Raw genomic sequence first — 24,995 nt, 5'->3', positions numbered from 1 at the left:
CTTAGTGTCTTAAACTGGATGTTGAGATCCTCTAGATTAGGAACCAAATTTCTCCTGGGCCTGGCAAATTATAAGTGCTCCATAAATATTTTTGGAATGCATGATCGCTTTTATTAAAGAGCTTGGTGGTTTTGCTTTTTTCCCATCTACGTGCCATAGCAACTTAGCACTCTTTTGTCACATCAAGCTTGATAACTGGTATATAGTAAAATTTTGATAAAATTAAGTTGCTATTCTTTACCCATACTTCTTAGACTTTAGAAATGGTCACCATGAAACCAAAAGAAGCCAGGCTTTGGGGTGGGGGGGGGAGCTGTCAACACATTTGGCCAAAGATTAATTAAAATAGCCTTATGAAATTAAGTAATTACGCATTTACATTTTAGAATGGTGAAAACATTTTTTAAAAGGCATGGAATTTAGAAATAGAGGCAAAGGTATTATTTTAATGCAGTTTGCATCATAGGTGCTCTGGATTCAAATCCAAGCTCCACCATTTACTGCTTAGGTGACCTTTGGACTGCTGTTTACTCTGAGTCACAGCTTCAACCTCCACAGAACCAGGATAATAACTCTGCCTCTATCCTAAGACCTCCTGGGGGGATTAAATTAAGTAATGCTCCAAGTAAGGACTTAATCAGCACTAACTGTTAGTATTATTCCTAACACAGCTTTCTCTAGTACCCAAGCATCTGAATACATGAACCCATATAGTTAACATTTAAATTGCTACTATTGATACTAGTAAAGGCAAAATCCAACCAGAGCAGCAAATTGCCCCTGCTTTCCATTGCCTAACACAGGGCCTGGCTCATAATGGGTACTCAACAAATATCTGTTGATTGAATGAATAAATGAATAATAACAAAACTAACTCACTCTCCTTTCAATAAACAAAATATTCTATAATTATTGTATAGTACAACACACCACCCTGCCGAAGATTAGAAAGGAATGAGATGAATTATATTGAGTGACTTATTAACTGCTTCTAATTCATTATATAATCCAATATTTTGATTAATTGCAGCTTCTGATCAACAGATACATGTGTGTATAAGCCAACAAAGTTAATTTTATTAGTGGACAATACTCACACAATATCAGATATATTTAGTATATACATATATAACCAAGAACCACAAATTTTCACTTACTAAGAAGTACTTGTGTGGATTTATGTTTCCTAGAAGTGTTTGGCACAGCAGTATAACAGTATAATAATAGCTGTATAATTTGACTATTTTCTGGCAAAGAGGATGTGGTAGTGAGTGTTTAAAGATGCCGTCTCCACTCTCTCCCATGAACGATGTCTTCTTGTATTCATGCTCTGGTGTACTACCCTCGAATCTGGGCTGGCTTGATTTTTGAACACTAAAATGCAAGGGAAGTGATTTGGCATGACTTCTGAGTTTGAGTTCAAAGAAACCTTGCAGTTTCTGCCTCAGTCTCTTGGAAAACTTCTTAGGGGAAAGCCAACCCCAATGTAAGAAATTTGACTACCATGAGACCGCCATACTATAAAGAAGCTCGAGGTAGTCACATGGAAAGGCAGCATGGAGAGACAGAGATGCCCAGTCAGCCCTCAGCTGTTCCAGCCATCTTAGCTGAGGTGACAGACCTCTGAATGAAGACACCACACTGAACATCCCACCATGTTACTCCCGCCTCAGCTGCTATCTGACTGCAATCTCATGAAAGATGCAAGAACCCAGCTGAGCCCAGTTAACTCACACAACCATAGGAGATAAGATAAATTAAACCACTGAGTTTAGATGTGGGTTGTTACATTGTAATAAGTAGTGGAAACAGAAGAATGAGAAATGACAAGGTCCAAAGGTAAGCCAAAGAGGTCACACACTGGTTGCCTAATGCATCCCTAATAAATTAGTTAGCTCCATAGTGTGTGATATGATTAGTGTAGACAAAGTCCAGGAGAAGTGTAGTAGCAAATGCCACTAGAGGAGCCTCATCAATTTAGTATTGACTTTATGCCTTTCAAAATTACGAGCACTGCTAGTCTTGTTGTTAATCCATTTCTGAAAATAAAATACCAGAGGCTGGAAAATGTTTAAAGAAGAACACGAAACACCCCAAATCTACCTTGATCTCACCATTAACCAAATAATAAAAGCTGTTCAGATGCATTTCACTCCAATTTCCCAGCTTATCTCTCTTCCTAGTCCTCCTATCACGACTAGGTTAAGAAAAGAGATTTCCTGTACCACAATCAACTTTCAAAGATCCATACACTTTGTCTACTAGGAAATAATACAACATAGAATCAGGAACAAAGAAGACAAAGAAAGAGAATATATTAAATGATTATCAGGACTGTGGTTGGTCACATAGGTGAGCCCTCATTCCTTGTTAGATTCCAAGTCAATGGTCCAGTGCCAGCACATGGTGGAATATACCTAACCCACATTCCTTGCAATCTTTGCCCTCTAATGATCCTTTTCATGCTAAATAAAGGAAACAGTTCTTGGCCTAATATTTAAAAGTGTTTCCATGCACTAGGAGTTCTTTTCTTCTCTCTCTCTTTTTTGCATGTAATTTTCTTCTCATCTTTTCCACCTTAAGATCATCACCAAGGAATATTTTTGTTGCTTTTCCAGGATTGAAAGTTGTTTTCCCATCTGGCTGGAGAACAGAATCATAAGAAAGTTCCTTAAGGTAACTATACCAAATTATATTGTCAGAAACTTTGCCCAAAGTGCTTAATTCCTCTGCTACGAAATACAGAATCTCCCCAAGGTATGTATTCTGTAACTTTATAAAGTTGAAGTTAATAGTACAAAACTATGAACAATAGTACAAAAATGAATAGTAGAAAAACCTTCAAATGACATGGGATTAAAAAATGGTAGATTACAAAAAATAAAGAGGAACACAGTCTCTATACTCTAGTGATTTATTAGTTGGTTTCTGAATAGAACTCAGTGAATAGTCTTACAGACAAGCAATTAATGATCAGAATTTTGAAGACTTAAATTTACTGTGCTTCTTCTGAAAAAAGTGATTTTTTTGATCATCACATAGCAAAGAGAAGAAATGAAAACTATTGGGAAAATAAATCCTTTAACCATTTCTAGTCTACATTAGAGAACAGTAGAATGAGATCACATCATTATAATCAACACTAACATTTATTGATCATTTACTCTGTTCTCGGCACTGTTTGGTGCTTTATAAGTATTGTCTCATGTTATTCTCATAACAACCTTATAAAATAGAATTGTTATCTCCATTTCAAGATAAAGAAAATCCAGTTCACAGTGGTAGAGTAAATAACCCAAGATCATTTAGAAAATGGGGAAAATGGCATTCAAAATCAGTTGGTTTGACTGCAGGGCCCTACTTTTAACCACTGCAATATACTATGCAATTGAACAAATACTGCAAGAAATTGGCAATCAAAATGTAAGCTCCATGAAGGCAGGGGTTTTGTCTGTTTGTTCCATATCCAGTGCCCAGAACAGTGCCTGGCACATAGTAGGTGCTCAATAAATGTGTGAAATGAAAGTTCAGTGATTGCCTTTGGAGACGGCAACTAGATTACTGGAGGAAGGACAAGGAGGGAGACTTACTTTTCACCGTAAACTCTTGTACCTTGGGAATTTTATACCATGTGCATTTATCACCTATTCAAAAAATGAATAAAATTAACAAAAACAAAACAAAATACAAGTACGGCAGATAATTCAAATAGGCTGTGTGTTCCATATACCAGAAAATATCCGGCAAACATGGAGAGGAAACTCAGTACTTTATACTTGCCTCTTTAAGAGATGGAGCAGAGGAAATGAAATAAGGCATGAAAAAGGAGATGGACGTTATTAATGTGGTACTACTGGTAGCTTCCCAATGTTCTAAAGCAGTAGTTCTCAATCTGTAGGATGCAATAGAATCACCTGAAAATTTGCATTTCTAATAAGTTCCCAGTTGAATCTGATGCTGCTGGTCCAGGGACCACACTTTGATAACCACTGGTATAGAGGATCCTTACAAATAAATGACAGTATCTAATGGCAGTGTTGATTCTACAGAATTAAGTCTCTATTTTCCTGGTGGGAATTACTAGAATTAAAATATCAGCTTCGGCAACTGAATTCAGTGAATCCAGTGCAGTGTTTCTCAAATGTCGATGTGTATATTTGTGTCACCTCCGGACCTTGGTAAACTGCAGATACTGATTCCACAGGCCTAGGTAGGCCGAGAGATTCTGCAGGTAAACAAGCTCCCAGGTGACTGCAAACCATACTTTGAGTAGCGAGACAACAGACCACTGGGCTAGGACGTATGTTATGAGTAAAGCCAACCATCATCTTTGAGGCATTTAATCTCTAGTAAAGAAGTTGACACCAGGACACAAGCAATAATACAAATACTGTACTCCTTCTCCTGCTGTCTCCAATTTAGTTAGTGCTTTGTATGTGCTAGACACCATGCTCACCGAGCACTTTATATGCACGTTTCATTTAATCCTCAGCCCTACGAAGCAGGTATTATTATTTCTCTTTCATAGATTTAGAAACAGATTCAGAGAGGTTCGGTTATTTTTCAGAACTCACATGTCTAGTTAGTGGTAGAGTCTGGATTAGAACCCATGCAATCAGGTTGCAGAACCCAAGCTCTTAACCACCATACCATAGAACAGAAGATGCACAAAAGAACGTACAAAATATTATAAGAGCTCAAAGGAAGAGGGCATCACAGTGGATTGAGTAGATCTGGTAGATGTTGAATGGAGGGTGTGTGAGTAAAGATGGGTAGAGAGACACATGACTGTACTTCAAGAGGTTCCTGTGTGTAGCACAGGCACTTCTGTGTCAGGCTGGAGGAGCAGTGCTCATGACTCCATTATCTTCTGGGAGGCTCAGAGAGAGGCTAACAGCCCCAAGCCCAAGGTAGAGAATGGAGTGAGCTCTCTCTCCTGCCCCCTTCGCTCTCTACCTGCCTCCTCAGTCAGGAATGAGCAGGTGTGGTCCTTTACTTTAATCCTTTATTTTCCAGCATCTCCTGGCAGCAGGAGATGCTTATGTCTTTCAAAACATAAATATTAAGTTCTGGAATATAATATTTTCTTGCTTTTCTTCTCAATATATGTGAGAACAATGAGGTAAGTTGAGAAAACGCTTAGCTGAGCAACGAGCACCAGGTGAAACAGGTGCTCTTAAGAAGGCTAAAGAAGTGTGTGTCATTTTAAGGGATTCATGTACTTCTCATGGGAGGGCCATTGGCTGCATTCTTTCTTTCCCTTCCCTAGCTCCAGGTGCTCATAAGATCCTGGCTTCATAGGTGGCCAAAAAGGAATCAGGCTTAAATGGCAAGGTCTGCACATCTCTTAACCAACAACAAGAACAAGTTTCTGTTATCCCACAGAACAAATGACTCTCTGTTCAGGCTGATTTTTTTTTTTTAAGAGTACAAAGTCAATTTGATTCTTTACTTTTAAACATTATTCTGTTCTTTGTGGCTAGATGTGCTTCTTTTTAAAAAGTGTATAGCAGTTTACTGCTCCTTAATCCAGGCTAGATATAGTTTCTAAAGTAAGCATGCATGACTCAGTGTTGGAACTTTTCCAGATGTAGCAATGAAAAACGTCCCCTGTGATCTTGGTTGGGTTAATAAACAAACCCATCCCAGGAAGAAAAAAGGATTCCATGTCTTTCCTGTGAAGAGGTAGACAATATTGGGACAGACACTATAATTTTTCCATATTCTTATCAGTACTCCTTAACCCTAATCCAGAAATTACCCTCAGTCATCTAAGTAAAATTAGACATTACACTGACTCAGTCAACTGAACACCTGGGACTAAAGACAGAACGCAGGTAGAAAGGGGCACAAGGTGACGTACACTGTTCTCATTATCTAAAACTTATGCCTCTTTTAAAGAAGACTAGACAATGAATAAATTACTAGCCACAAACTAGCCCTGTGAAATCAGACACAAAAATGTTGGTTCTGAACTACAGAGAAATTAGGTAGCTAAATTCAAGATGGCAGTGTTGTGCCAATTGGTTCTTTCTTCTGTTAAGTCTTCCTTAGTCTTTTCACCTAGCCTCAACTCCAAATCCGGAACTAATTAGTCTCGGCTCTTCATTACTTAGGTGTATAAGGACCGTGTGTGCAAAGCAGGAACATGTTTGCTGTCCCCAGGTATAAAGGAGTACCAGGATCGTGCACACTTTGCGGGCAAGGATTTGGCCTCTTCCTTCTCTTATGCCAACTGCCTTTCATTGTGCAGGCAACAAATACCTGTTTATTGGCTCCTTTTCTATTTCCTACCTCTACCTAAAAGCTGTGCACATACAAGGTAAAGACAGGCGGCATCTGTTGTCAGTTCTCATCCTCATTGTGGTTCTGACCCAGGTGGTCAGACCACCCCTTCTCATTTGTAACATCTTCCCTTGATTCTCCAACCCTTCTTGTTCCCGGCTCTCTGCCCCTCACCATACCTCCTCCTTGCCCATGCATTCTCAATGCTGATGTTCCACTTGCTTGTCTCTGTAGTGAGGATCCCAATGTGAGGGGGACAGGGCTAGGGGTGCCAGATTAGGACCCACTTCCACATGAAGCAAGGCAGACTTTCCAGGTAGATGGGCAGGGACTAAAATAAAAATAATTTGGGGAGGGATCATATTCAAAATTACTACAACTTGTTTTGGGCAAATAAAAAAACCTATTGTCCTTAGTCAATAAGCACGCTTAATTCTCTGCCATCTCTTAAAACAATCCCTGGACCCATTCATTCCACAGGCTGCTCCAGCTACTCATTCTGCCACAGCTTCTTGGAAAAAAACAACTCACACTACATTAGAACTACTCTATTCTGTTTATATCTACAATGTTATGGACATGGCAGCTGCGGAGGTCACCAGGGTTTCCCATGTTGGACTTTCCCAGGGAAGTTTCTCCCACGGCTTCCACTAGAACCTACTCTTCTGGGTTTCTCCCTCCATTGCTCATCACTCCCTCTCCATATCCTTTGGCATCCTTCTTCCTCTTAAATGTCAGTGTGCCTGGAGTTTTCTAGAACCATTTCCCTTCTTCCCTGTGCCTTTCGTGGGGTCCTCCTCCAGGCTGGCGCCCAGCTTCCCCACCCCTGTGTGCTGAGCTCTCCTGTGAAGTCCTCTGCTTTCCCACGTCTGATACTTTGACCAAAGTTTTCTGAACTTGGAACACTTCTTTCTAATCTCCACCCTTCTACTCCCCCCAAATTTCTGCTTGTCCACATTCTTTCTATTCCTTAAAATGCTTCTTTCTTCAGCCGTTCAGTAATCTCCCCTTCTTTTGAATTTCCTTGTCGCTTTATCTGTTCTTCTCTTATGGCATCTCATTGAGTTGAAGCAAAAAACCTAAATTCAAATTCCAGTTTCCTTGGCTATGTGAACCTGAACAAATGTCTTATACTCTTTGAGCCTCAGATCCCTTAAGGTAAATTAGGACTAGTAATCCTTTAAATTAGGGCCTTAAATTAGGACTAAATGTAAATTAGGAGTAATAATAGCACTAATAACGCTCTCAACTACTTTGAGAAAATTAAGATAAGGTAACTTGTAACTAACATTTACTAAGATCTCTGGGCTAAACTCTTTATACATTATCTCACTTAAAACTTGCAATAATCCAACAGCTGTGGGACTCCTATTTAAATTACCAGGCACCACTGATGTTAGAGTAGATGTTAGATGTTGGAGGTTAAGGACAGGGATTTGAGTATAAGCCCCTGCACTGACTTGTGTGATCCTGATCAAGATCCTTAACCCTGCTGGAGCTGATTTTCCACATCTATAAAATGGAAATACCAACGGCTCTAACTTGGAGGGTCACTGTGAGGGTTAAATGACATAATGCATGAAATGCATACAGCTTAATGCCTAGCACATAGGAAGGGCTCAATAAACGGGAAGTACCTTGTTTATGATGTTGAGAGTGTTCATTTATATGGAATCTTGTTGGGGGACAGAGACACAAGTAAATGTGTGGCATGAACCAAGTGGACACACTCATCCATGAGGGAGGGCCTGTATGTATATGTCCTAGGTACCTTGACAGTGTTAAAGACAGCTCTTCTTCCATGGAGCTAACAATCTAGTTTGAAAGAAAATAAACAAAATTAATCACAAGTTGGGAAACTACAGTCTGGGGCCAAATCCAGCCTTCTGCCTATTTCTGTAAATCAAGTTTTATTGTCTCACGGCCATGCCCATTTGTTTAGGCATTGTCTCCGGCTGCTTCTGTATTGTCTCTGCTACAAAGGCAGAGTTGAGTAGTTGGGACAGAGACCATATGGCCTGAAAATTCGAAAATATCTACCATTGGCCCTTTACAGAAAAAGTTTGCTGCCCTCTGAAATTAATGACTAGTAAATTGAGATGAATATCAGGAAGAAATCAAAAAGTGTGATTGAGAGGAGAATGAAAAGACTTAGCAACCACAGAAAGGGCCTGAGTTTTATTCCAAGGGCAATGTAAAGCCTCGGGAGGTTTTTATTTTAGTTTTGTATTTATACTTTTTTGGGGGTGTATTTGTATTATTTAGAGGAGGTGGCTACTTTGTCACGAAATACAAGGATCACACAGATGAATACATAAAATGTAAAGGTACATGTTAACAAATTGTTACAAAATAAACACCATCCAGGTTAAGAAACAGAACATCAGCACCTCAGAAGCCTCCTACATCCCGGTTCCAATCACAGCCTCCTCCTCCCTCTGGATGGTAATCACTTTCTTTATGGTATTCTTTTCCTTGCTTTTTTTGTTTTTTTTTTACCAGCCTCACTATCTAATTTTACAATCCTAGTTTATCATTACCTGGTTTTAATGAATTCTATTGTCTTTGCATAACCTACAACCCAGCAATTACAATCCTAGGTCTATGCCCTACAGAATGTATGCATATGTGCACCAGGAGACAGAGAGAAGGAGGTTCATAGCACTTTTGTTTCCAACAGCCCCAAACTGGAAACAGCCCACATCTCCACCAAGAGTAGAATGGATAACTTAATTATAGTGTAGGCATACAATGGAATATTATATAGAAATGAAAATGAATGAACTATCATTATATGCAACAACATGAACAAATCTTAAAAACATAATTCTAAGCCTTGGAAGCATTTAAACTGGGGAATGGAATAACATGATCCAATTTATATTTTTAAAAGATTGCTGAGGATGCCGCACAGAAAGCTGAGTCTATGGTGAAAGAGTAGAAGTGGAGATGTGTAAAGAGGCTCCTGCAGTATTGCATGGGAGAAATGTCGGTGGGTGGGATTAGGGTGGTGGCTGTGGGGATGCAGAGAAGAGGGATGTGAGATGTATTTGGGAAGTAGAACTGAAATGACTTGCTAATGGACTGGATACGAGTGGTAAGAAAAGGGAGATTACACGTAACCACAGGTTTTGGCTTGGGTGGTGGAGCCATTTACTGAGATGGAGAAGGGTGGGAAGAGACGCTACTTTGGAGGGGTGTGTTTAGGGCATACCTGAGAATCTAAGATATCTGAGAATCTAAATGGAGACGTCAAGTACATAGCTGGGTAAGTGGATGGTGTGGATGAAAATCACTAAACAATTCCAATTCCAAAGATAGGATATCAAAAATAGGATGGACTCTGTTTTAGAATAAAGGCCTCTGTCCCAGTTCACAGATCTTTTTCTTTAGCTGGAAATTCTTTTAAATTCATTAACTATTCTTTGAGATGCAGATACTCCTTTGGAGAACCAGTATAAAGCTGTTTATTGATTCCATACATAGCTAGGACAGTCTCAGTGAGAAGAGATTTAACGCAAGGAAAAGGGAGCAGAGCAGGCAAATTTTCTCCATCCTGCCTGTTTAGAAACTTGGAAAACTATCCTTTCCTTGAGTCTTCCCCCACTTTGATGCAACTGTCCAAATACGTACTGAAGATCTGCTGTGTGCCAGGCACTGGACTAGGTTCTGCGGATACAACAGAGAATAAGATTTGTTCTCTGCTTCTGGTATTTCATTTTGACCTCATTGCTGAGACTAGCATGCAATTATGTAATGTCTATTTGAAAGGACAATTGTAAGCAAAGAACTATCAGGCAAAAGGCTAGATGTTATGATTTAATAAGCACTTGTAAAATGTTAAAATTTCAGGTGAAGAACAATTTCCACATAACCACCACCACTGTTCGGACCACCTGGAAGCAAGCTAATCTCCAAGGCTTCTTTCCAGATCTATAAAGCTAAAAACATAATAATCTGATTTATTAGGATAGCAGGATAGTCCAAGGCGTTTGGTGAGAACAGATCCTAAAGGCCATTCTCCTAGTGGTTTTCTTGATATCCAGCTTCATGTTTCCCAAAGTAATTTCTCCTCTTTCTTTGAGTTTCAGATTGTGCCAAGTCAAATACTACCTATTCTCTCCTAATTGAGAATACTTGGATATGTTTACTAAAACTACTTGCTTTGAGTTCTTAAAAACTACTCTAAATTATGTTTATCTTTATTTTACTTGAATCTGCATCTCAGTCTGCATATTCTTTTGCCAAGATGGTCAGAGGAAGGTATACTACTTCTATTATAGTCTCATCAAGGTCTTTTTTTCTTTTCTTTTTTTTTTTTTTTTGCTGAGAAAGATTGGCCCTGAGCAAACGTCCACTGTCTATCTTCCTCTTTTTTTTTCATGTGAGCTGCCACCAGAGCATTGCCACTGACAGACAAGTGGTGTAGGTCCATGCCTGGGCACCGAATCTGGGCTGCTGAAGTGGAGTGCACTGAACTTAACCACAAGGCCACTGGAGGTCTTTAAAAAAATAATTATCACCTTGTGATATTTTCCAAATGCATGATTTGTTCCTTTTCCTAAGCACGTATTTTTAGAAGTTTAAAAAAATACATTCTTGGGTTCTATATTTAAGAAAACAGATCGTGTTAGAGTAGTTATGAAAGAGATGATATAAAACCACAGACTGTCAAATCTGTCTTTTGTCCAGCTCTGCCACTAATCTTGGTTGGGCAAGCCACTCAACATTTATTTCAGCTTCGCTTCCTCATCAGTATAATGGTGAGTATGTGCTATATGATATTGATCTACTTTCAGTTCTTTGAAATCTGTGGATTTTAATTTGCTGTGGCTTCCACTGGGCACTGAATTTGGTGCAAAGGTGCGCTGAGCATTACTCCTCAACCCTCACATCACTCTACCATCTGATAAAATTTTTTTTTAATTTTTTGTTTATTGCAGTAACATTGGTTTATAACATTGTAAAAATTTCAGGTGTACATCATTGTACTTCTATTTCTGCATAGATTACATCATGTTCACCACCAAAATACTAATTACAACCCATCACCACACACAGGTACCGAATTATCCCTTTCACCTTCCTCCCTCCCCCCTTCCCCTCTGGTAACCACCAATCCAATCTCGGTCCCTATGTGTTTGTTTATTGTTGTTATTATCTACTACTTAATGAAGGAAATCATACGGTATTTGACCTTCTCCCTCTGACTTATTTCACTTTGCATTATACCCTCAATGTCCATCCATGTTGTCACAAATGGCTGGATTTCATCGTTTCTTATGGCTGAGTAATATTCCATTGTGTATATATACCACATCTTCTTTATCCATTCGTCCCTTGATGGGCCTTAGGTTGCTTCCAAGTCTTGGCTATTGTGAATAACGCTGCAATGAACACAGGGGTGCATGTACCGTTACAAATTGGTGTTTTCAAGTTCTTTGGATAAATACCCAACAGTGGAATAGCTGGATCATATGGTAGTTCTATCCTTGATTTTTTGAGGAATCTCCATACTGTTTTCCATAGTGGCTGTACCAGTTTGCACTCCCACCAGCAGTGTGTGAGAGTTCCCTTCTCTCCACATGCTCTCCAACACATGTTGTTTCCTGTCTTGTTAATTATAGCCATTCTGACGGGCGTGAGGTGATATCTCATTGTAGTTTTGATTTGCATTTCCCTGATAGTGATTTTGAACATATTTTCATGTGTCTGTTGGCCATCTGTATATCTTCTTTGGAGAAATGTCTGTTCAGGTCTTTTGCCCATTTTTTAATTGGGTTGGTAGTTTTTTTGTTGGTGAGATGCATGAGTTCTTTATATATTTTGGAGATTAAGCCCTTATCAGAAGTATGGTTTGCAAATATCTTCTCCCAATTGTTAGGTTGTCTTTTCGTTTTGTTGATGGTTTCCTTTGCTGTGCAGAAGCTTTTTAGTTTGATGTAGTCCCATTTGTTTATTTTTTCTATTGTTTCTCTTGCCCGGTCAGACAGGGTGTTTGAAAAGATGTTGCTAAGACCGATGTCGAAGAGCGTACTGCCTATGTTTTCTTCTAGAAGTTTCATGGTTTCAGGTCTTACATTCAAGTCTTGAATCCATTTGGAGTTAATTTTTGTGTATGGTGTAAGGTAAGGGTCTACTTTCATTTTTTTGCATATGGCATCTGATGAAATTTTATTGCTTTATTATCTCAGACCTATACCTATCTGATAATTATTTCTACCACACTTCTACTTAGCCTCTTACTTTTGTCTTTTAATACTTAGTGTCTGCATTCAATCCTGAGAGAGATTTTACAGCCCTGTCAAAATTGTGAGTAGCTAAGAATTAAAGAATTCTTCCCAGCAAGGGTTTGTCCCACCCAGTTGTCTCATAAACCTGTTCGGTAGAATCATATTTCACAGAGCTGTCTTTTTGGTTTTTATTTTCCATGGCTTAATTCCATTTCTCATTATGTCCCATCTATATCTATAGTTCTTTAAATCTGTTACTATAACCCAACCCACTAGAATTCAGCAAGCTAAAATAACATTTTATGCATATTTTTCACTTCCCAAATATATTTTATAGGAATTTACAATTTAAAATCAGCAATGAACCAAAGCCAACTGTGAAATCTCTTGGGAGGGGGACCCAAACTAGAAGACAACTTGAACCTTAACCTCAGTTTTCTTCTTTCTTTCCTCCTTCCCTCTTTTCCTCCCATCCTCTCTCCTCTTCTTTTATCCTTCTTTCCTTCTTCCCATCCTCTCCTCTCTCTCTCTCTCTCTCTCTCTCTCATCATTTCTTTCTTTTTAATTACAAACAGCGTTGCAAAACCTAAGAATCTAACTGGCAGTAGAATCAAGATACTAATTTGTATGTGTATTAATTTTATATGTATGTAACATTTTTTTCTGGGAAAGAAGACAGTAGAGCATTAAGACATCTGTGAATCTGTCTGGCCCCCTGAGGAGCTCTGCTTACCCCCCACCTGCATAACGTGTGGGCTTAAACACCCGCCTTAGAGAAGGTTGCTTTATCGCTTTTTCTTCCTTTGCTCTGCTTTGCTGGTACTTCAACATTTGCTCTACTCTGTAACTTGGCTCCATTGTTCCCCTAGGTCATTAATTGATAATGAATTTTCCTGAATTTTTTTTGTGTGTGTGAAATTAATCCAAACATTCTTTCACTTATACTAATTTCTCATAGTGGACCAAAGAAAGAGGAGATAGCAAAGAAGAAAAAGGAAAAGAGAAAGAAGGAGAAGGAAAAGAAAGACTACCCTTGCCACTGTTCCCTTAGTATATACTTGATTTTTATAATTTAGGATTAAAATTATATTTTCCCATATTAATTAAGAAAACATTCTTCTTTTCTTTCTTGAGAAAAACTAGCAGTATATATTGCTTATTATTTTTATTTGCTTTTAAAAGCTGTTGATATCCTCAGAACCCTCAGATACTGGTGTGATGATCTCTTACTAGTTCTTATAGAGAGAGATATTTACAACATGTTTGTGGTTTCATGGAAATAAACATTTGCTCCCATCCATAAGGGCGTACTGAAACAGGCAGCATGAAATCCAATTATAGTGGCAAAACTCCAGCAAGACTATCAGGCAAATGAGTCAGAAGTAAAAACTATCATTAAAGTTGCAGGGGTGCTTTTAGAATTAAAATTTCAAAATGATTTGTTTTGGGATTTAAAGTAATACAGAAATGCTAGTTTATGCAGAGAATGATGTAAATACATGATAGGGCAAATGTGGCTCACCAGAGCACATATAAGCAAAATTTAGGCACATTAGCTGATAGCAGTATTAATACATCAAATTAAGTGTATATTATAACCTCAAAAATATCTTAAACTTCAATAATACATTTTTAATATACTCCATGGACAAACCAATAACTCTGCTATACTCTGCTTTGATGAGACTACACCTAGAATACACCTCAATTTGAGATGGATATAGACACACTGAAATGTACATAGGAGATTGACCATGACGGGAGGGACCAGTGGAAGGAAGGGGCGATAATATGGCTGGAGGAAAAAAGACTAAGAAGAAATACGAAAAGTGTTTTTAAATACCGGAAGGATTGTTACAGAGAAGAGACAGATTTTGTTTTAAATAGTGCCAAATATATCACAGCCTGAATCAATGAGTAGAAGCCTGAATCAATGAGAAGGATGCTCAATAAAATGAACCATTTTTAAAGTTAGAGTTGTTCACAATGGAATAGGCAGTCTGGGAATTAGGGAATTCTCATCATTGAGGCATTTGGGCAAAGGACCTCCTAAGCAGAGGATTCTACAGAGGTGATTCCAGCACTAGATGGTTGTCGCTCAGATTGAATGACCTTTAAGCAACCTCTTTCAACATTAAATTCTACAACACTACAAAATCAAAAGCTATTTGATCCCAACAGCCCATGTACACACCCAAAAAGCAAGGGCCAAGTTTAAATAAAGATTGCTAAATGAGAACTAAAATTTGCTTATTAATTTCAAATCCCCATATTGAGATAAATCTAAGGGAAATGATTGTCATTTCTAGTTAAACAGCAAAATGAATTATCTTTAAGAGATTCAAAATTTCTCCTTTTTTCAAATCATTTTGTTAGTTATCCACATGTATAAGCCTGTTATATAGTCCATTCAAACTTAGCCTCTCATCAGTGTGGCTATTTTAGGATATTTTGTTAAAAACTAACAAATTTTTAGGTCTGTGATTGTCATATTATATTTCATAATAATTTCATTTGAAAAACGTACTTTTGACATCATGTTTTGTATGTGTACACACCTAGGTGAGAACGTCATTTTTCTTTTATCTTCTGCACATAAGAAATTACTCTAAAAATGTTGTGTAAGAAGGCATTGAAATATAATATGACAGTAAGGCACATTACTCAAATTCCTAGAGACGATACAAATATTATCCATTTGGGGATAAACAGAGATAAACATATAGTTGATATTTTAGAGAAAAAGAAAGAAAAAAGCCTTTAACGTTTATCAAAAGAACATTTACAAACAATCAGACAGGTCCTCCCAGGTCCTGAAAAGACCACCAGGCATCAGCTTTTTCAAAGATGTGCAGTCCCCGGCCACAACGCACTTAGAGCAGGCAGTCACTGGACACTGAAAAAGCTGAAGTGACCGGACCAGGTAGGCTTTCCCACTATTTAGGTTTCCAATAAAATTTGTTCAAATCAAAAAAGGAACCAATAATTAAAATAGGGAAGATTACCTAAAGGCAGAGAAAGACTAGCAACACTAAGACTGATCCAAGAGAAAACTACTACATGAGAGATGGCAAATGGAGGAAGCAATAGGATAGAAGGCAGTTTTGGAGAGTCAAATAATTCAAGAAAGTAACATAAATATAAAATAAATTCTATAAGTAAACGTTTCATTATTTGAGCAAAACTCCAACATTTGCCATCTTTATAACACTCATTCACTATAAAAATGCTAGTTTTCCAATGAACCTTTTAAAGATGTCATTCATTAAAATATCTTTATATCACGACCTGGTCAAATGTATTGATTTTTAAGTAAGGCAGAAAACAAATAGTTTCTTTTAAGCACATGAAGTATAGCTACTATCATTTATATTTTGATCTCTTTCATGAAATCAATATTAAAAATTTGTATTTTGAAAGAGTTTTGTTCAGGTTGAGTTTCATGATTACTTCAAGACCAAAAGTTGCTTTTATTACAAAGCTTGGAGTAAATCTTCGAATGGACATTTAATTCCCTACCTGTAAGGATACCTTCTCTTATTTAAAAAAGTATTTTAGCTATAAACATTTAATCAGTTTTCCCTTTCTAGATTTTCCAATGTAAACAATAAAAACATCAATTTTCTGCTTAATAGAAACAAATAGAAAGAAAGTAATCCAGATAAGTAGTGACACTTGCAGTTTCAAGTTGGAAAATGGGTTCAAGGAGAGGGGATTCAGAGACTAAAAGAAGACAATCAGTAATATAAATATGCACTGTTTAAATGATACATAAATTAGCAATCTCAAGGTAAAATGAAAAGTTAGTAACTCAAGGAAGTGTTACATTTCAAAGATAAGAAATAGAAGATAAAGCTGGTAGTTAAGTTTCATCACGATAAATATTCACAAATACCTTCTTCAACATCTGAGATATATTCGCCATCACTGAGCATTTCAGGGGCGTTGGCTTTACGAACTGCATGATTTAAGTGAACAACGTAAGTGTGTGAAAAATGCACATTCTTGCTACTACAACAAGACATTTTAACGTTTCTAAAAATATTTTTACAATGAACTTTCTTCAGGAAACAATTCCACAATCAATCTTAATTATTATGAACTCAAAGGACATTTTCATACCTTCGTCGTCAGACATGTCAAGAACTTCATTCATCGTTTCTGGAACATTCATTTTGTGCTTCTCTGTGACAGTCTAGTAACAAAAAAAGCAGTCACTTTAGTGTGAGCAGACTGCATGTTTTAATGAGACTTTTCATTTCTTTCTAGATTAATGAGTTGGTTTATTGTGGGACTTTCATGTTGAATATCTTGAAGCCCCCATATATAAAATGACATCAAAATTGTCCCTCAGGAGCACTAAGGTCCTCACCATATACACAGCAGAGAAAGAATACAAGGTGAAAGAATTCTAGTGGCAAAGCACACTAGCTTAAAAGATTTAGGTCCCTAATAAGGCTTTTCAAAGGAAAAGAGAAGAGAGAGATTGCCTCTTCCACTCCATTGCTGTACTTTTTCATGGTGTGATGAACCTGTCATCCACTCCGCTAAAGGTCTTGGCTGAAGGTAAGCCCAATGAATGGCAAGCAAAATGTCTTTATTGCTTGTGCCAAGCCAGCCACTTATTTTGTCTTCTCCTCCTATGTGTATATTTCAATTTCTTGAATAAATCAAAATATTAAAATTGCCTAAGTTACATAAGTTTTACAACTCTGCGTATGAAAAAAAATGTCTTAGAGGTAATGCATTTGCAAGATCATTTTCATCTGCACAAAATTGTAAAGAATAGTATATTACAGAGCATAGACCTTACTGAATCTTTTACTTGCTCTTTGATAACTTTTTACTTATAGAGATTATATCCACCCACAAGACACTGTCAGCACTACTGTTAGCAAATCTTAATGACCACGTTTTCATTTCAAAATGAGTCCTCTTTTAATTCTGAGCATATGAAAGACTAATAGTACAAGGCAAGATACATATTTAAATACAGCAACTGAAAAAAAGCCAGGCTGTTAAAACTAAGAAAGGGTACAAATTCATTGTTTCTTATGGACAATACTTGGTAAATGTGATTTACACTCCCTGTCCTCAAGTATTGTGTTGAAACAAAGCATTAGTTGGTGCCTCTTCCAGCATGTAATACTGCAACTGAACAGTTTTTAAAAATAAACTTCTTAATTTTAGAACAGTTTTAGATTTACACAAAAATTGTGAAGATAGTACAAAGAGTTCATCAAGTTTCCCCTATTATTAACATCTTACATTAGTATGGTATATTTGTCACAATTAAGGAACCAATATTGATATATCGTTATTAATTAAAGTCTATATTTTATTCAGATTTCCTTAGTTTTTACCGAATGTCCGTTTTCTGTTCCAGGATCCCATCTAGGATACCATATTATTTTTAGTTGTCATGCTTCCTTAGGCTCCTATGGCTGTGACAGTTTCTCAGACTTTCCTTGTTTTTAATGACCTTGACAGTTTTGAGGTGAACTGGTCAGTTATTTTGTAGAATGTTGCTCAATTGGGATTTGTCTCATGTTTTTCTCATCAATAGACTGGGGTTACATGTTTCAGGGGGAAAACCGCAGAGGTACAGTGCCATTTTCATCCCATCACCTCAAGGGTGCACACCATCAACATGATTTATCAGTGTGGATGTTGACCTTGGTCACCTCTCTGAGACAGTGTTTGTCAGGTTTCTCCACTGTAAAGTTACTCTACTTCCCACCCTTTCCACATTGTTTTCTTTGGAGGGAAGTCACTATGCTCAACCCACATGTAAGCAGTGGGGAATTATGTTCTACCTCCTTGAGGGTGAAGTATTTTCATAAATCATTTGGAATGATTTTGCCTGAGAAATTTGTCTCTTCTTTATTCATTTATTTATATCCGTATAGACTCATGGATATTTATTTTATACTTTGAGGTATACTCCAATACTATTTTACTTATTTTTGCTCAAATTGTTCCAGCTTTGGCCATTGGGAACTCTTTCAGTTAATTCCTGTGTCCCTTTGACATATGGCCATCATTTTGTGTGTGTGTGTTTATTTACTTACTTATTTATGGCAGAGGAGCTGTTAACTTTTTGGCACTACAAGACGTTCCAGGCTCATCTTGCATATTTCCTACCCCGGTTCTAGATTCAGCCATTTCTCCAATGAGCCCTGACCTTTACTAGAGAATGGTATTAGAAACCAACAACTGAGTGATAGATGTGTTCTGCTCATTGCTACTGGGGGAACCGAATATTTTACTCAGTAAAATTTAAACAGCGTACTTCATATCTTTTGAATATCAGCTTCCAGCCTCAGTTTCCTATGCTGCCATGATTGTAATGTCATTAACTAAAGCATCTTTCTCGGAACTGCCACATCATACACTGTACTCGTATGGAAGATGCAATCTTGTTTTTAAAGTTTTTGAGAAACTGAAGTCTGCTTATGGAGACAATGGCTGCTGGGGCTTCAGTAACTGGCTGCGCAAAGATCCACGCGTGGTGGAGGCTGCACGGTGTTTAGCTAGCTTAAGATCACAGACTCCACCCTGAATTGCATCAGTCCTGGTCTAAGCTAGATTACATAAAACTGCTAAAGCACGGCTGACAAGGTGAAGTCTCAGCTTGAAATAAAGTCTCAAATACCGCAATGCTGGACTAGGTCTTAAAGACTCTGATGGACTCTTTTCTAGTCAATGCGAGCACTTCACTTGGTGGAAGCCTCATTTACTTCACTAGGCAAACTGGACCTTTCCTGTTAGCATGAGTCCTATCTTTTCTCTCTTGAAAAAGACACCAACCAAGTCAGCTGACGACATTGAGAGTGAAATGGCCCGGCTCCCATATATGTTCTGTCTTTCACTAGGAACTGGAGCCTTGAAAACCTTCTCTTTCAATAGATTTTCTGAGGCTGTAACTTTACTTTCTCTGTCTCTAATTTTATTTTCTCCTAAAGCTTTTTTGATACAAAGAAACATTTTGAATTTTCCTAATGGGTGAGAAAGTCATTTACATTCAATCAAATAATATTTGTATTTTGAATTATTATACATTTCAATACTCTAACATTGAAACAGCAGTTTTCTATATTTATTGCCATGATTTCAAATCTTTTATAGCATTGTGATACTTGGCCAGTGTTTAATACCTTGGCCTCCTCCCTCTTCTCCACTCTAGAGAGCTATATGAAATATCTTTAAAATTAAGGTTAATAAACATTATTTGTTTAAATTCTTTTATCAAGAGTTTAATAATAGATTTTAAGATAATGAAATACTCAAGAGGTATATGAAAGCACTATATGGGAATTTATCTCTTACACAAACTGTATTTTGAAGTTAGAGATGTGCTCTGGTTGATAACTATTGCACTAGTCCTTTAAAGCTAATGTTTTCTCTTTTACGTATTACAAAACTTCTCTCTAGTGATCAGCAGGCTTCTAAAGCCTGGAAGTAGCTACAGAGCCCCTCAACCCATGTTTTTTATATGAAGCACTGTGTATACAAACTGTTTGCAGATGCTAACCAGGACTTCCTTCATGTTGGAAGGTGGTGGATGACAAAAAGAGGCAGAGCTGATAATTCCAAACATTCCAGCGTCCTAAATTTACATTGTACGGAGTCAATCTCAGGCCTGTGTGTTGAGTCAGGGAGTCAGGAATAACTCAAATAAGCCTGTGCTATGGTGCAATATCTGCTCTTGATTCCAAAGTTACCAAATCCTGATGCGGTTCAAAGGCACCAGGTTGGGTTAAGAAGAAGTGACTTATCCTAGAGGCTGCAGCTTGTAAAAATGTATGTGATGCAATAAGACCTCCTGGTAAAGATTTACTTTAAATTTTAATAAAACATCCTATTGTTTTTCCTATGAAAACTCCAATTGGTGAATGGAAGAGGAGTGAGAGTGGTAGTAAAATCAATTTTGATCCTATCTCTAATGTTTTATTTTTATAACAAAGTACATTTTTTCTACAATAATACCAATGTATCCATTATCATTTGTGAGTTAAAACATTTTAAAGAACCAACTTAGAGTTTTCAACTTTCTTACATTGCCAAAGGATGTTAAAACATTTCTGCCTTCATTTCATTAAAATAATTTATATTAAAACAAAGAAATACAGCTAGCTTTATACGGAACTAAAGGAATTTTTCATGTGTTGAATTTTTCTTAATATCAGAAATGAGAGTTTTGCTATGCTGACTGCCAACAATGAGGTGACCGCATTTGGAAACATGGCACTTAGTCTATGAATGGAGGAAAGAAGGTTTATCTCTGAAAAGCCCTGGAAAAGTCTACTGTCTGCGAACTGGCTGTCAGGGTAGCAGTGTCCAGCACCCACTACTTACAGTCGTGGTCACAGTCTCTTCAGTCACTACCTTCAGAGTGTCGACCACCGAGATGTAGCCGAGCCGCCGGGCAATGGCTAGGGCAGTGTTCCCATTCTGGCAGGAGGGAAACGTGGACAAGGCATTACCAAGTCATTCCACATGTCTCAGAGCCTGTATGTTTCCACACGTTTCGTCTACAAAACGTAAGGCGCGTGTCTCACCAGTCCCATCCCGGTGTCATACACAAAACGCGGTTTCATTAGAGACACGCCTTGCACAAAACCCACCTAACCCGTTCCTACTCACGCAGCAGACTCTGCGCTGCTACACACCGAACCCAAGAAGCTTTTTCATGTTCTAAGTAATCAAGAAAACAAATGCATATTTCTTCTTATATATGTACTTCCTACCAGGTGGCAAGGGATTAGTGGTTTTTAAGTATGAAACACTAATCGCATCTCTCTTTCTCTAGACAGCTCCCAACAATATAGTTATTGTCCTTTTCCCTTCATTCTACTGAATGCTTTCTTTATGCCTATTAATGAAAGTAAAAAAGCAACATTGGCGCACAATGAAAAATGTAAGACACTAGCGCCCAGGCCCATCTCCTCCCTCTTCCCTTAGCTGGCCCTTCCCTCTTACCACAGTGAGTTCGTTGGGGGAGGCATTGTTCTGAAGCAAGACATTGATTATATGCGTATGTCCCTGCTGGGCTGCTTGATGTAATGGCGTATACCCATTCTGTAGAAGGAAGATGGAGGAAATGACTCTTACTTCCTGGGACACAAAATCACCGATCTTGGTGGATACAAAGGAGAAAGGAGTTTACCTTTGTTTTGGCGTTAACTTTTGCAGAGTGCTGGAGCAGGAAATTAACAATCTTGATGTTTCCATAGTGGCAGCCCACATGCAGTGGTGTGTATCCCATCTGTAATTATATTTTTTTAAAAAGGAAACATCATAAGTATACTTTTAGTAACAGCTACCCTAAATAGAAGCAAAATTGTTATTTTACCTTTCTTTTTAAGCTGGCAAAAATAGTTTTTTTCCCTATATCAAAAAAAAACTCCTTTGATAATTCTCAGAGCTAGTTGTAGGTATAAATAACAATACCATCTCACATGTAAACAGTTATTTAACTTCCCAAAGTGCTCTCTCGCATCAGCTCATTTTATTCTCATAAAAATTTTTCATGATAGGAAGGAAAGATGGAGCAATCGACAGCCTAGACAGACTGACTCATTGGTTTCTTGTTGAGGGTCCAAGGATTGTTCTATGGACAGACCTGGGCTAGAATTTATTGAACATGCTACTCTCTAAAAGCATAAAATCAAGATTAAAAAATATGAAGGAGCTAAAGGATAATGCAAGGCAGTCAATGATTATCAGAATACTTGACAGAGACAGGAAGCATAGAAACACTAAAGCCAAAGAGTCTGGTGTAGTTCAGGAGGTCTGAGAAGTATGAACTTGATCTAGGTACACATGCTCTAGTTAAAGACTCCTGCCTACCTAGCTAGAGTCCCACGGTTTGAAAACTACTGATTTAGACAAAGCAATAGATTGTTTCTCAAATTAATATCCACTGACCCCTGAGGGGCTACAAGTTCTATCTATTATAAAATATATTATGTATATGACGCATATGTGTGTATTCTAGATAATTACTTTATTATTATTTTTTCTTTTTAATAAATTTTTATTTATTTATTTTTTCCCCCCAAAGCACCAGTAGATAGTTGTATGTCAAAGTTGCACAGCCTTCCAGTTGCTGCATGTGGGACGTGGCCTCAGCATGGCCGGAGAAGTGGTGCATCGCTGCGCGCCTGGGATCTGAACCCGGGCCGCCAGCAGCGGAGCGCGCGCACCCAACCGCTAAGCCATGAGGCCAACCCCTGATAATTAACTTTTTTAAACTAAGGATATTACAAACACTTTTCTGGATAGCCACATTGTAACAGACACCACCATGCAATTTCAGGCCCATCCATATTCAGTCTCTGTTTATGATGACACTGGCAGCACCAGATCACCGAAAGGGAGAACACTGACTTTTTATAACATTTCTAAATGGGCATGAGGGGGGAGGGTGTCCCATGTTTTCAAGGGTCTGTATCTCATATGTGATGGCACTAATGTGTCTGTATGGTGACTGTGTGCTATAGACTGAATGTTTGTGTTCCCCCCAAATTTGTATGCTAAAACCCTAATTCCCAGTGTGATGGTATTTGGAGATGTGGCCTTTGGGGGTAATTAGGACATGAGGGTGGAGCCCTCATGAATGGGATTAGTGCCCTTATAAGAAGAGACAGGAGAGAGCTTGCCTCTTCTCTCTGCTCTCTGCCATGTGAGGATACAAAGAGAAGATGACCATCTTCGAACCAGGAAGAGGGCCCTCCCCAGACACCAGATCTGCTGGCACCTTGATCTTGGACTTCCTAACCTCCATTACTGTGAGAAATACAGGTTTGTCCAGTCGATGGTATTCTTTTTATAGCAGGCCCCCAAAACAGATACTCCTGCAAATGGGTATATTTGAATTTGAAAAGAGGATGCCTAGACCACAGCCGACTGTGGAAGGTGAAGACACCTCACCAGAGATGTCCTGCCCTAAAGAGCTGACTCTGGTCAGGTTCTGTTCCACAAACTGAACCGTCAGTGTACCCCCACTGAGCAGACTCCTGCTGAGAAGCTCACCATAACCACATGCACATGAGCCTGACTTACAACCCCTAAAGCCACTTCACGTACAATGAAGGATATGCCTTTTGTGACCAGAATCTACTTGCCCACTTTGCAGGGTTCTTTCTTGGTACTGAAGAACTCAGGATACTCCATTAGGAATCAGAACGCTGCTTAGTGAGGGAGGCATGAAAATAGTTTTCTCCAATCAGTCCTTAGTAAATTAGCTTAATTGATTGAAGTAACATTATTCCCAAAATTAGTGGTAGAGAATTCGTCTCAAGCCAAAAAAATATAGAAAATATTTTTAAAAATCTAAATATTAAGGAACTCTTCAAGTTTTTAGTCAACTTGCCTAAGCAATGATGCACTAGTTTCCAATGGCTGTTGTGATAAATGTATTAATTAGATTTTCTTAGGTATTGAATCATTTAAAGTGTTTTAATGTACAGTTTCTACTCATCCTCATAGCTTCCCATCTCACTCGTAGTAAAACCCTATGTTATTATAATGGACTATTAGGACCTATCTGATCTGGTGTCCCCCATACCTCCCCACCCCATCCATTACGTCTCTGAGCTCATCTCTTACTAGTCTCTCCTTCATTTGCTATGCTCTAGGACACTGGTCTTTTTGCTGTTCCAAAAATAGTAAAGTTTTTTTTTTTTACTAATAATACATGTGCATGGGGCCTGCCCCGTGGCTTAGCGGTTAAGTGCGCACGCTCCACTACTGGTGGCCCGGGTTCGGATCCCGGGCGTGCACCGACGCACCGCTTCTCTGGCCATGCTGAGGCTGCATCCCACATGCAGCAACTAGAAGGATGTGCAACTATGACATACAACTATCTACTGGGGCTTTGGGGAAAAAAAAAGGAGGAGGATCGGCAAGAGATGTTAGCTCAGAGCCAGTCTTCCTCAGCAAAAAGAGGAGGATTAGCACGGATGTTACCTCAGGGCTGATCTTCCTCACACACACACACAAAAAAACTAAAAATACATGTGCATGGCCAAGAAGATTCAACTTGCATTCGGAAAAACGAAATCAGGGCTGCTCCATTCACTGAAGGTCACAAATTCTCACATTAAATGGCAACTTGCACAAATAAGTCGAGAGATGTGATTTGAGAAATTCCTTCCAACTAGCAGCAATAAATTTTGGGAAGACCAACTATTCTTTCTTGCATAGCTAAGAAACAGTCATAGTTCAGATCACTGAGAAGTCTTGGCCTCTTTTTTCACCGTTGTGAACTTATATCATCCTTACAAGCTGAGATTAACTCTTCCTCCTCTAGGCAATACTGAAAGGTTGTATTTGTGTAGGAAGAGCAAACAGGCGCAGATGGAATATTCTGGGTGGTTTTTCTGATCTGTGGTGCCTGAGCATGACATCTTATTGAGCATTAGTTGGGTGCCTCCCCACGTAATATGGTTTGAGAGAGAAGGAGTAGGAAAT

At 38.3% G+C, this 24,995-nt stretch overlaps 1 protein-coding gene across 16 annotated transcripts in view; it reads right to left on the bottom strand.

The window, feature by feature from the left end:
• ANK3 (ankyrin 3) overlaps positions 1 to 24,995 on the bottom strand; it is a 641,124-nt gene that overhangs the window by 110,737 nt on the left and 505,392 nt on the right. For 10 of the 16 annotated variants that reach the window (XM_058543390.1, XM_058543388.1, XM_058543384.1 and 7 more), the window contains exons 19-24: positions 21,688 to 21,786; positions 21,501 to 21,599; positions 20,877 to 20,972; positions 16,641 to 16,713; positions 16,414 to 16,476; positions 3,591 to 3,644 (exon numbers count right to left, since the gene is read on the bottom strand). In XM_058543390.1, coding sequence (XP_058399373.1) covers positions 3,591 to 3,644; positions 16,414 to 16,476; positions 16,641 to 16,713; positions 20,877 to 20,972; positions 21,501 to 21,599; positions 21,688 to 21,786 — 484 coding nt within the window. The remainder of the gene's footprint in view (positions 1 to 3,590; positions 3,645 to 16,413; positions 16,477 to 16,640; positions 16,714 to 20,876; positions 20,973 to 21,500; positions 21,600 to 21,687; positions 21,787 to 24,995) is intronic. The other 6 variants (XM_058543400.1, XM_058543389.1, XM_058543393.1 and 3 more) reach the window with 2 other exon arrangements.

This window comes from Diceros bicornis, chromosome 6, assembly GCF_020826845.1.
Source record: "Diceros bicornis minor isolate mBicDic1 chromosome 6, mDicBic1.mat.cur, whole genome shotgun sequence".
In the NCBI taxonomy this organism is placed as follows: Eukaryota; Metazoa; Chordata; class Mammalia; order Perissodactyla; family Rhinocerotidae; genus Diceros; species Diceros bicornis.
The sequence above is the reverse complement of the archived record's forward strand: the minus strand, read 5'-3'. Positions and strand labels throughout refer to the sequence as shown.